At 51.8% G+C, this 12542-nt stretch overlaps 1 protein-coding gene across 4 annotated transcripts in view; it reads left to right on the forward strand.

Annotated features, from left to right (window-relative positions):
• Window positions 1-12542, forward strand: part of FBXL2 (F-box and leucine rich repeat protein 2) — a 90579-nt gene that overhangs the window by 63837 nt on the left and 14200 nt on the right. For 2 of the 4 annotated variants that reach the window (XM_062215902.1, XM_062215928.1), the window contains 2 exons: window positions 12217-12285; window positions 12383-12478. In XM_062215902.1, the coding sequence (XP_062071886.1) occupies window positions 12217-12285; window positions 12383-12478 (165 nt within the window). Of the gene's footprint in view, window positions 1-12216; window positions 12286-12359; window positions 12538-12542 lie in introns of all 4 variants that reach the window. The other 2 variants (XM_062215910.1, XM_062215920.1) reach the window with 1 other exon arrangement.

Genomic DNA, 12542 nt, shown 5'->3' on the forward strand with positions numbered 1-12542 from the left:
CAGAATCATGACTGGGGAGGTATTGAGGTTGATTTGTTCTGAGGGGATTCGTTCTGAGAGGAGCAGCGTGGTGGGGCAAGAGGTGCGGAGTCACCACACTGACCCCGGGAGTCGGGTGAAAGCAGGCCTGAGGCGAGCAGCCTGCAGACTCCTTCATTTCAGTTGCTACAGCAGCTTATATAGCCAAGGCAGCCAATCCGGTCAAGGGGCGGTCTATTCCCCAACCAATCACAGCCTGTGGCCAGGCAGGCTCCAAAGCCATCCAATCACAGCCTGTTGTCAGTCAAGCTCTGTTGTCATGTGGTTTCTGAAGCCATCCAATCACGGCCTGTTGCCAGGCAGTTTCTGTTGTCAGAGGCCATCTTGGCATGACCTTCTCACCTCAGTGGCCATCTTGACATGACCTTCTCATCTCAGTGACCATCTTGACATGACCTTTTCACCTCATTCCACCACATTAAGATAAGCCCCCTCTCAGAATCCCGCACAGATTACCAAACATAGTGAATCTGTGAGTGATAAGAGCCTGACACTCCAGGTCCCTGTCTCACAGACAACAGTTGATGACTTAGGGAGAGAGAGCTCCAACAGTGAAAATGACAATGCAGCAAACAAGGTAGCAAACAATGTAGCAATGCCTCATCAGCCACCCCCACATACCCGTGGGATGAACTTAGAGGACCTCTAGACAATAACTCATGTGAGGTCATCCCATCCGCACCCAGTGAAGATCCTCACATTTGTGGCAGTCCCCGGGCACCCCAGGCTCTCAGGACAACCGCTAGACCCCATCCCACCTGCATGTTTGCCGTTAATGTAGGAGTGGACACAGAATCCAGGCCCTGGATTCCAACGCCTGTAGAAAGGCTTCTGCTAACCAAGGGTCGAGGATATGCTTGTGTCTTTCCAGAGAATGCAGAACAGCCCATTTGGGTACCAGCCAGAAACATCAAGCCTGCAACTGACATCCAACCAGAACCAGCTGAACAAGACCGAGACTCCGCCTTGTTAGCAGACGTACCTGCCCTATCATCCCACCCTGAGAAACTGCCCATAGCCACATCCGTTACTGTTTTATACCCCACAGCTCTGGTCAGCCACTCAAACGGCCCACAGCCTGTGTGTGGCCACTCCATTCCTGATTACCATTGTTCCTCATTCCTACCCCTATCTGAGCAAGCACTCCTGTGGTCTCTCATTTTGAGCGCTGGTTAGTCAATGACGGGTAAGATCCCCTGGGGGACAACCTAAGACAGGCACAGCCTCGTACGGAAACCACATGGAAACGGGGTCAACAATGGTATGGCCAAGAATCATGCCTCCTGTTGCTCAAAATAAATGAAAAGGGGGAAATGTGGTGGAAAGAGGTGAAAAGGTCATGTCAAGATGGCCACTGAGGTGAGAAGGTCATGCCAAGATGGCCTCTGACAACAGAAACTGCCTGGCAACAGGCCGTGATTGGATGGCTTCAGAAACCACATGACAACAGAGCTTGACTGACAACAGGCTGTGATTGGATGGCTTTGGAGCCTGCCTGGCCACAGGCTGTGATTGGTTGGGGCATAGACCGCCCCTTGACCGGATTGGCTGCCTTGGCTATATAAGCTGCTGTAGCAACTGAAATGAAGGAGTCTGTAGACTGCTCGCCTCAGGCCCGTGTTCACCCGACTCCCGGGGTCAGTGTGGTGACTCCACGCGTCTTGCCCCACCACGCTTCTCCTCTCAGAACGAATCCTCTCAGAAGAAATCAGCGGCCACAGGAAGGAGCAGCCTTGGCCTTGCTCGCCCATCGGCTGTCTCCCTGGTGGAGCGGCTGTCCATCCCCCCGGGCTGTTGAGCCCTCCTGTAACAGGCGCTGAGCTCGGCAGCTTACAGCCACCACCCAGGGCCTGGCGTGTGCTGTCTTTGTAGCCTCTGCCACATTGTTATGTGTGTGTAAGCCCTGGGCATTCTGAACACCTTCACTGACATTCAGTTGAGATACAAATTCCAAGTGTGTAATTGGGTAAGTTTTGCAATATGTGGACGCTCATAAAACCCATGTCACAGTCGGATAGTGAACATAGGCGTGTCACACCAGAGCTTCCTCGTGTGTGTCTGAAATTCACTCATCCCTCCCATCTCTGCCTCACGCCAAGCAGACAGCAATGTGCTTGCTGTCCCCGCACGCTAGCTCTCATTCCTAACATTTTGTATAACACAGTCAGCCGGCCTGCTGTACCAGGGGTTCACACCCATGGGTTCAGTCAGCCACACATCAGAAGCAGTTTTTCAGTTGCAGCTGCACTGAACATGTGCACGTTTTTGTTCTTGTATAGCAACTGTTTCCATAGCACTGTGCCGTGGGGTACTGTAAGTAGTCTGGAGATCATTTAACTTGTGTGGGAGGATCTGCAGAGGCTGTATGCATATGCTCCACCATTTATGTAAGGGACTTGAGCACCCACAGATACCCACAGGGAGTCTCCTGGAACCCGTCTGCCGTGGCTACTGAGGAACAGCTGTGTTCCTTTTTGCCTGACTTCTTTCAGCCCGTGTAATTGCTTTTAGATCACCCCTGTTGTGTGCACATCAAAAGTTCTTTCCTTTGCGTTTCTGCGTGGTAGTCCATGGTATAGAAATGGAGCCACTCCTAGACTTACGACAAGGCTGGTGTCCTCATAAACCCATCTTAAGTTGAAAATATCCTAAGTCAGAGCTGATGTTGGGACATAGCAAGTAAAGCTGCCACCTGCAGTGCCAGCATCCCATACAGGCGCCAGTTCATGTCTCAGCTGCTCCACTTCCGATCCAGCTCCCTGCTTAATGGCCGGGGAAAGCAGCAGAAGATGGTTCAAGTGTTTGGGCCTGCCACCCCCATAGGAGACCCAGATGAAGCTCCTGGCTCCTGACTTTGACCTGGCCCAGCCCTGTTCTTTGCAGCCATCTGGGGAGTAAACCAGAGGATAGGAGCTTGCTCTCTCTCTCTCTCTCTCTCTCTGATTTTCAAATAAATTAATTAATTTTAAAAAGAGAAGAAAACACCCTAAGTCAAAAATGCATTCCGGGGCCAGCGGTTAGTACCGTGGGTTAAGCGACTGCCTGCAGCACGAGCATCCCTCGTGAGCACTGTTTCAAGTCCCGGCTGCTCCACTTCCGATCTGGCTTCCTGCCTGGGAAAGCAGCAGGAAAATGGCCTGAGTCCTGGGCCCGGCCACCTATGTGGGAGACCTGGATGGAGCTCCAAGCTCCTGACTTTGACCTGGCCTAGCCCCAGCCATTGTGGTCATGTGGGGAGCAAACCAGTGGATGGAAGGAAGATCTCTCTCCCTGTCTCTCCCTCTGTCTCTGTAACTCTGGCTTTCAAATAAAACAAATCTTTTTTAAAAGACGCACTTAATAGGTGTGTTTGGCTTAGTGGTTAAGATGCCAGTTAGGAGACCCACATTCCCAAAGAGATGGTGTGGTTTTACATTACCACAGGGGGTATCAGACTTGTGGTTCTTCTGCTCCCTTGCTAGTTTTTGGCATGGTCAGTCCTTTTTAATTTTAACCATTCTAATAGATGTGTAGTAGTATCTTTTTGTGGTTTTAATTTTTATTGCTCTAACGATTAATGCTGTTGAACATATTTTTATGTAAATATTTGCTATACATATATCTCTTGAAAAATGCATTTATTTGACAGGGAGAGACACGGAAATTTCCCATCCCTTCATTAACTGCACAAGTTCTGCAGTGGCCAGGGCTGGGCCAGGCTGAAGCCAAGAGCTGGGAACTCAGTCCAGGTCCTGCATGTGAGAGGCAGGGACCCAGCCATTGCAGCCGTCACCTGCTGTCCCAGGGTGCAGGTTAGCAGGAAGCTCAGCCGGGGACCACACTGGGGAACCTGACAGAGGCGTGCCAGGAACCACACTGGGGAACCTGACAGAGGCGTGCCGGGGACCACCACACTGGGGAACCTGACAGAGGCGTGCCGGGAGCCACGCTGGGGAACCTGACAGAGGCGTGCCGGGGACCACACTGGGGAACCTGACAGAGGCGTGCCGGGGACCACCACACTGGGGAACCTGACAGAGGCGTGCCGGGGACCACCACGCTGGGGAACCTGACAGAGGCGTGCCGGGGACCACCACACTGGGGAACCTGACAGAGGCGTGCCGGGGACCACCACGCTGGGGAACCTGACAGAGGCGTGCCGGGGACCACCACACTGGGGAACCTGACAGAGGCGTGCCGGGGACCACCACACTGGGGAACCTGACAGAGGCGTGCCGGGGACCACCACGCTGGGGAACCTGACAGAGGCGTGCCGGGGACCACCACACTGGGGAACCTGACAGAGGTGTGCCAGGAACCACACTGGGGAACCTGACAGAGGTGTGCCGGGAGCCACGCTGGGGAACCTGACAGAGGCGTGCCGGGGACCACCACACTGGGGAACCTGACAGAGGCGTGCCGGGAGCCACGCTGGGGAACCTGACAGAGGCGTGCCGGGGACCACCACGCTGGGGAACCTGACAGAGGCGTGCCGGGGACCACCACGCTGGGGAACCTGACAGAGGCGTGCCGGGGACCACCACGCTGGGGAACCTGACAGAGGCGTGCCGGGGACCACCACGCTGGGGAACCTGACAGAGGCGTGCCGGGGACCACCACGCTGGGGAACCTGACAGAGGCGTGCCGGGGACCACCACGCTGGGGAACCTGACAGAGGCGTGCCGGGAGCCACGCTGGGGAACCTGACAGAGGCGTGCCGGGAGCCACGCTGGGGAACCTGACAGAGGCGTGCCGGGGACCACCACGCTGGGGAACCTGACAGAGGCGTGCCGGGGACCACCACGCTGGGGAACCTGACAGAGGCGTGCCGGGGACCACCACGCTGGGGAACCTGACAGAGGCGTGCCGGGAGCCACGCTGGGGAACCTGACAGAGGCGTGCCGGGGACCACCACACTGGGGAACCTGACAGAGGTGTGCCGGGGACCACCACACTGGGGAACCTGACAGAGGCGTGCCGGGGACCACCACACTGGGGAACCTGACAGAGGCGTGCCGGGAGCCACGCTGGGGCCACGCTGGGGAACCTGACAGAGGCGTGCCGGGAGCCACGCTGGGGAACCCGACAGAGGCGTGCCGGGAGCCACGCTGGGGAACCTGACAGAGGCGTCCCAGAGGCACCTTCACCGCCAGCCTGAACGTCTGCAGCCAATGTTCTTTCTTGGATGGAAAGTCTGTTAAAATCTTGTGCCCATTTTAAAATTAGACTATTTGTTTTCTTACCATTGACTTAAAAAATAGATTTTCAAAAAGATATTTGAAAACTAAACAATACACTTTGACATAACAAGTCAAAGAACAGGCACTCCATCCTGGAATGCCTGGGTTCAATCCCCAGTTCCAACTCCTCATTCCAGCTCCTTGCCAATGCAGAAACGGGAGGCAGCAGTGATGGCTCAAGTGGTTGGGTCCCCGCCACTTCTGTGGGAGGCCTGGGTTGGGTTCCCAGCTTGGTTCTTTGCTCAGCCCCTGGCCCAGCCTATAGGGAGTGAACCAACGAGTGGGACTCCGGTCTGCCTGCCTCCCTGCTCTTGAATAAGGAAATAAATTTAAAAACACTTTATAAAAACCAACCAAAAACTCAGCCAACTGGAAAGAGAGGCACACTTCCTCAATTTGATGATTACCTATAAAAAAAAAAATCTGTGGCTAACAACATACTTGCGTGCTTTCCCCTTGAGTTAGAGATCCCCTTAAGTTAAGCCAGTGCTGTGTCATGGTGGGTAAAGCCGTCGCTTGTGACACTGGCATCCCATATTGGTGTTGGTTTGTGTGCCGGCTGCTTCATTCCCAATCCAGCTCCCTGCTGATGTCCTGGGAGAGCAGTGGAAGATGGGCCAAGTGTTTGAGCCCCTGCATGAATGTGGGAGACCCCAGAGGAGCTCCTGGTTGCAGCCACTTGGGGAATGAACCAGTGGATGGAAGATCTCTCTCTCTCTTCCTCCCTCTCTCCCTCCTTAAAAGATTTATTGATTTATTTAGTTGAAAGTCAGAGTTAGAGGGAGCTTTGATCTACTGGTTCACTCCCCAAATGGCTGCCGTGGCCAGTGCTGAGCCAGGAGCTTCATCTGGGTCTCCCACATGAAGGGCAGGGGCCAAAGCACTCGAGCCATCTTCCACTGCTTTTCCCAGGCCACTAGCCGAGGGCCGGATCAGAAGTGGCAGCCGGGACTCGAACTGGTGCCTGTAAGGGATTCAGGCACTGCAGGTGGTGGCTTCACCTGCTGCGCCAAAGCACCAATCCTGCAGAACAGTCTTTACGATGAACGGGCCACTAGCAGGGAGCTGGATCGTCAGTGGAGCAGCCAGGACTCGGACTGGCACTCGTATGGGATACTGCCGTCACTGAGGCTTTGCCCGCTGTGCCACAGCGCCGGCCCTTCTTACCACTGATTTCTGAGGGTCCTTAGTATGTTCTACATACAGACACTTAGCACGTTTCTGTTTTAGAAGTATTTTCTCCAAGTTTATGGTTTTTTTTATTCTTAAAGATGTTTAGGAAGAGAAACTTTTAATTTTGGTGAAGTTCAGTTTGTCTGTTTTCTTTTATGGGTCACTCTTTTGGTGTCATTTATTGAGAAATTGTTGCCTAAATCCATGGTCATAAAAATTTCTTCTGTTTTCTTCTAGAAGTTAGTTTAGACCTAATGATCGATTTGGGGTTGATTTTTTTTTAAGATTTATTTATTTATTTGAAAGAGTTACACAGAGAGAGAAGGAGAGGCAGAGAGAAGAGAGGTCTTCCATCTGCTGGTTCACTCCCCAAATGGCCACAACGGTCAGAGCTGTGCCAATCTGAAGCCAGGAGCCAGGAGTTTCCTCCAGGTCTCCCACGCGGGTGCAGGGACCCACGGTCTCGGGCCACCTTCCATTGCTTTCCCAGCCCATAGCAGAGAGCTGGATCGGAAGTGGAGTAGCCGGGACTAGAACCAGCACCCATATAGGTTGCCAGCACTGCAGGCCAGGGCTTTAATCTGTTGTGCCACAGCACTGGCCCCTATATATATATATTATTTTTTCCTATAACATTAAGCCAGTCCTCAATCTTTCAGTTTATAAAACCCCACTTAAGTTGTAATATGTTTTCTATATTATTGTTAGATTCTATTTGTTAAATTTTTCACCCGTTTTCGTGAGCAATAATTTTTTTTTTTTTCTTGTAATGTTTTTGTCTGGTTTTGGTTTCGAGGTAATGTTGGCCTGGCCTGATGGAATGAAATGGGAAGAATGTCTTCCTGTTAAGTTTTCTAGACGAGTTCATGTCAACTTTGTGGGTTTGATCTTTTTTCTTAAAAATTCAGTAGAATTCATCATTGAGGCCATCAGGTCCTGCCTGTTTTTTGAAGGAGTTAAAGGAGGTTTTTAACTACAAATTCAGTTTCTTTAACATGTATAGAACTCCAGTTGTTTTTTTTTTTTTCTGAGTGAGTTTGGTGGGTTGTGTCTTTTACATTTTCCCTTTCATCTAAGTTTGTGGATTTATTAGCATGAAGTTTTCGTTATATCCCCTAACTATTACAGTATGTATAAAATCTGCATATTATATAGTATGTATAAAATCTCCTTTTATTTTGGAAACTGGGGAATTTTTGTGCCTTTTTCCCCCCTGTTGGTTGGACAGAGTTTTTTAATTGTACTGAAGGTGTCAAAGCGTTTGTGTTGGCTCGCCTTTCATTATTTCTCTGTTTTCTACACCACTGATGTAACTTTGATCCTCGTTTTTTGTTTGTTTACTTTGAGTTTCATTCAGCCTGTATTTGTTAGGATAGAAGCTGAAGCTGTGGAGACTCTTCTGTCCTAACATGGGAGTTTAGTGCTACAGATGTCCTGCAGAGGGCGGGCTAGAGCCTGCACAGGTTCTGTGGGCTCTGCTTCATTTCTGTCCAGTGCAGAGTGCTGACTTCCCTTTTCTTCCTGACTGTGGGTTGCTCAGCAGTGGATTCTTGAGTTCCCACACATTTGGATGCCTTCTGGATATCTTCGTGTTACTGATTCCTAATTTTATTCCATTGTTATCACAGAATATACTTTGCAAGGCCTGAGTCCCTTTCATTTTACTGGGACGTGGTGTGTGACCTCGCTTGGTAGATGTGCACCTGCATAGACATGATCGCTGCGGCTGCTGGGGAAGTGTGGAGCAGGGTGGCGGGTGGTGTCTCCGTCCTCCTGTCAGCCCTGCACTCTGGTGGCTTTTCTGACTGCGTGTTTTTTCAGCCATTGAGAGAAGAGTATTTCAATCTCTGCTTCTAATTTTAAGTCTGTCTACTGCTCCTTGAGGGTCTATCAGTTTATTTTCCTCCCCCACCTTACCCCTCCACTCCCTCTCCCTCCCCCTCTCCTCCCCCCTTTCCCCTCCCCCACCTTCTCCCCTTCCTTCCTTCTCCCCTCCCCCCATCCTACCTCCCCTCCCCCCACCCTACCTCCCCTCCCCTTCCCTCCCACCCTCCCTCCCCCTCCCCCCACATTCTCTCCCCTCCCTTCCCCTAATATCTTGATACTTGTTTTGTGTATGCTTTCCTTTTTCTGATTTTTTGGTCTCCTTTTGAACTAATTATTTTTATGATTCCATTTAGTAAAATATTTTAGTTGATAGCTAAAACTTCATTTCATAATTTTAGTGGTTAGAGTTTATAGTACACATCTTATTACTGTCTATCTTCACTTATCCTCATTTATGCATTTTAATCTGACTTACGACATAAATTCTAACAGTAGTTCATTAGTATTTTAACATTCACTTATTTTTAAAGAATTTAAATAACTAAGAAGTTGTATATATCCAAATAGTTACCATTTCCAGTATTCTCCATTCCCTTGTGCAGACACATTATTTTCTCTTGTGTCATTTTCTTTTTTTTTTTTTAAAGGTTTATTTATTTATTTGAAAGTCAGAGTTACATAGAGAGAGGAGAGGCAGAGAGAGAGAGTCTTCCATTCGATGGTTCACTCCCCAATGGCCGTAATGGCCGTAACTGCGCTGATCCAAAGCCAGGAGCCAGGAGCTTCCTCTAGGTCTCCCACACGGGTGCAGGGGCCCAAGGACTCAGGCCATCTTCTGCTTTCCCAGGCCATAGCAGAGAGCTGGATTGGAAGTGGAGCAGCCGGGAGTCGAACCAGCACCCATATGAGATGCTGGCGCTTCAGGCCAGGGCTTTAACCCACTGCGCCACAGCGCTGGCCCCTCTTGTGTCATTTTCCTTCTGCCTGAAATACTGTTCAACATTGATTTTGCTTCAAAATGTAATGTACTTTGGGAAAAAATGTATTCCCTGCATTGAAAAAATAATTCTTGTTAGATTTTGTGGTTTTAGGTTTTTGTTTTCAGATTTTAAGGATGCTCCTCTGTTTTCTCCCTTTTTTGTTACCGATGAGAAATCTGTCATTTTTTTTATTAAGATTTGTTTCATTTTATTTGAATGCAGACAGACACAGAGACAGGCAGAGATCTTCCACCTGCTGCTTCACTCCCTAAATGCCCGTAACATCCAGGGCTGAGTCAGAACAAAGCCAGGAGCCTGGCGCTCCATCCAGATCTCCCAGGTGGGTGGCAGGGAGCCAGGCTCTTGGGCCATCACCTGCTGCGTCCCAGGATGTGCCTTTGTCAAAAAGCAGAGCCACCACGAGACCCAGGCCCTGTCTAGGACGTGGGCGTCCCGGCAGCACCTTAACTGCTGCTCCAGGTGCCCACCTGTCGTGTCATGCTTATTGTTCTAATTTAAGAGTCATTCATTGGTTGGTTTGTTCATTCATTTGGAAGGCTGAGTGACAGCAAGGGGGAGGGAAAGGAAGGGTGGGAGAGAGGGAGAGGAGCGTCTTTTCGCTGGTTCACTCCCCAAATGGCTGCATCAGCCAGGGCTTGTCCAGGCCAAAGCCAGCGCCAGGAACTTCATCCTGCTCCCCGACATGGGTGGCAGGGGCCCAAGTGCTTGGGTCGTGTGGCACTGCCTCCCCAGCACATCAGCAGGAAGCCGGATTGGAAGCAGCGCAGCCAGACCTGAACCTGTGCCCCAGTACGGGATGCTGGCGTGGCAGGCAGCAGCATGACCCGCCGTGCCGCGATGCAGCCCTCGCCCTCAGGGTTATCCCCTGTGCGGAACATGTCCTCTCTCTGATTGCTGCCAGCGTTTTCTCTGCACTGCCTTGATCAGCGCGGTGGTGGTGTGCCTGGGCGCACGTTGGCCATGTTTCCTGTGCTTGGCTGTGCAACTGGTGCGCATGTGTAAGCCCCAGAAGGTGGCGACAGTTCAGTGACGGGGTCTGGGGAGTTCTGTGGTCACGGGGGCGGGTCTTTGAAGGTAGTTCTCACAAGAGGGTTGGTGGTGGAGGCCAAGCTGGGCCTTGCGGGTTGCCATGACTGTTCCTTTGCAAGCACCCCACCACTGCCACTGTCCGGCCCCAGCAAGACAGCCGACCAGCAGGGCCCAGCCCCCGAAAGCACGGCTCCAGGCCGACCTCTTCCCCCGTAAGTAGGTTCTCTGAGGTACCTCCTGGGGCGGCGCAAAGCTGATTACCACAGGCTTCTTTGAATGCCTTGCTTCTGTGGGTTTTCCTGAGGTTTGGGGAATGTGGCCATTGTTTCTTCAGACGTTTTCTCCCTCACCGCTCCGTGGGGCTCCGGTCATGGTTGTACACTGGGTTACCTGGCGGTGTCCCGTGTGCTCTGGGTTTGTTTTTTCTTTGTTTGTTTGTTTGTTTTGGGGGGGGGGTCTGTGTCTCTTTTTGGCTGGTTTGTATTGCCAAGTCTTGAGGTTTATTAATCTTTCTACTCAGTTGCTGGTATCACCCATAACTTGTCATCTCAGCCGTTTTCATTGTCATATCTTGGCGTGTCTCGCGTCTCTGCATGCCGTCCTTAGTCTTTACCCGGGCTCTGTGGGGCTGAATTTCACGTAACGCAGTTACGCCCCTGTGCTTCTCTGTACTTTCTGCCATAGAGTGGATTTCCATAGAATGAATTTTCTCCTCCTTAGGGGCAAATTGTCCTCCTTTCTCGACATCATGGTTGTTTCTGTTTGATGCCAGACATTGTGGGTTTTACTCTGTTGAATGCAGGATATTTTTGTCTTCCTGTGAATGCCTTTGAGTTTTGTGCTGGAATGCGGTCGAGGTACTTGGAAATAGTTCCTTTCCACTCCTGTTCTTAAGAGTTGTTAGATTGGACCAAGGCAGTCTTTAGTCCAAGGCTCCTTGTTCTCTACTCCTAAAGCAGGCCCCGCTGTGTTCTCCCTGGTGACCCGTAGGATCCGTTTTCCACTCAGGTCTGGTGGAAGGGGCACCACGCCCCTCCCAGGGTGAGCTCCGGCTGTTGTTCCAGGACACTTGGTGGTTGGATTCTTCCCCAGCCTTGGGCTCCCACACGGGTTTGCTGCTCAGGACACTGCGCTGCTGCATTCCCAGGGGGCGCTCTGCGCGCTCTGCAGCTCTGTGAATCCGCTCCACGTCAGCACGCTCTGTTTGCACTGGAGCTAGCCGCTGTGGTCTTCCCAGACCTCAGCCCCTCCCCTTGTCCATCAGGCTGTGCCAGGGCAAGCCAGGAGGAGAGAAGCCCGGGTTGGGGGCTTTGGGTGTTGAATGGAATAGGCGGGACTCAGTCTGACGCGATCTACTGATGCCGATTTAAGGAAGGTGCAGGTAGCCTGAGCCGGTCCCCGCTGATACATTCAGCAGTGAGTGGTCCCTAAGGATCTGGCCTTGCTACAGACCCGCAGACCACTGAAGCGTGCTTGCCAGTAAATGCGTGGGTGTGGGGACTGAGCAACACTGCTCCCTCCCAGGGGCCACCGAAGGTTTCTCCAGAGAGACCCCTGGGCAGCTCAGTGACGTCACGGCACTTCATGGCACAGGACAAGGAGGCTTCACTTGCTTGTTTCAGACTGATTTTTCTATTGAGGGGAAGGAACAGGGAGCCCGGCTTCCACACCCAGATGACTCTCCAAGATAGGTGTGAAGAATCGCTGAGCAGGTAGTCGACCCCAGGCCAGAGCAGCAGCACTGACACTCCTGCTCCCTAGAGCAGCAGGCTGTCTGGGCGCCTCCTAGATCCACCCCCGAATCCGCTCTGGTCTGTGTGCACAGGAATAAGCTGGGGGCGAGCTACTCGGAGTGTGAATGGGTACACCTGCCCTCTAGTGGCTGCCTGGAAACCTGCAAGGGTTTTAAAGCATTTTTCTCATTCCAGGACCTTTGCACAGAACTGCAGGAACATTGAACATCTAAACCTCAATGGGTGCACGAAGATCACCGACAGGTGAGGACGGATTCACTGGGAGGCTGAGTGGCCGCGGGGAGAGAGGGCAGAGACGTGGTTGACGATGTCTGCAGTGTGCTTGCCCTTCTCCACCCAGCACCTGTTACAGCCTAGGCAGATTCTGTTCCAAGCTGAGACATCTGGATCTGACCTCCTGTGTGTCCATCACAAACAGCTCCTTAAAGGGCATCAGGTAAGGGTGCTGGTGTCTGGCGAGAAGCCCCGAAGCTGCACACACTCCGGCGTATCCTGGTAAG

The sequence above is a fragment of the Lepus europaeus genome, chromosome 2 (genome assembly GCF_033115175.1).
Source record: "Lepus europaeus isolate LE1 chromosome 2, mLepTim1.pri, whole genome shotgun sequence".
NCBI lineage: Eukaryota > Metazoa > Chordata > Mammalia > Lagomorpha > Leporidae > Lepus > Lepus europaeus.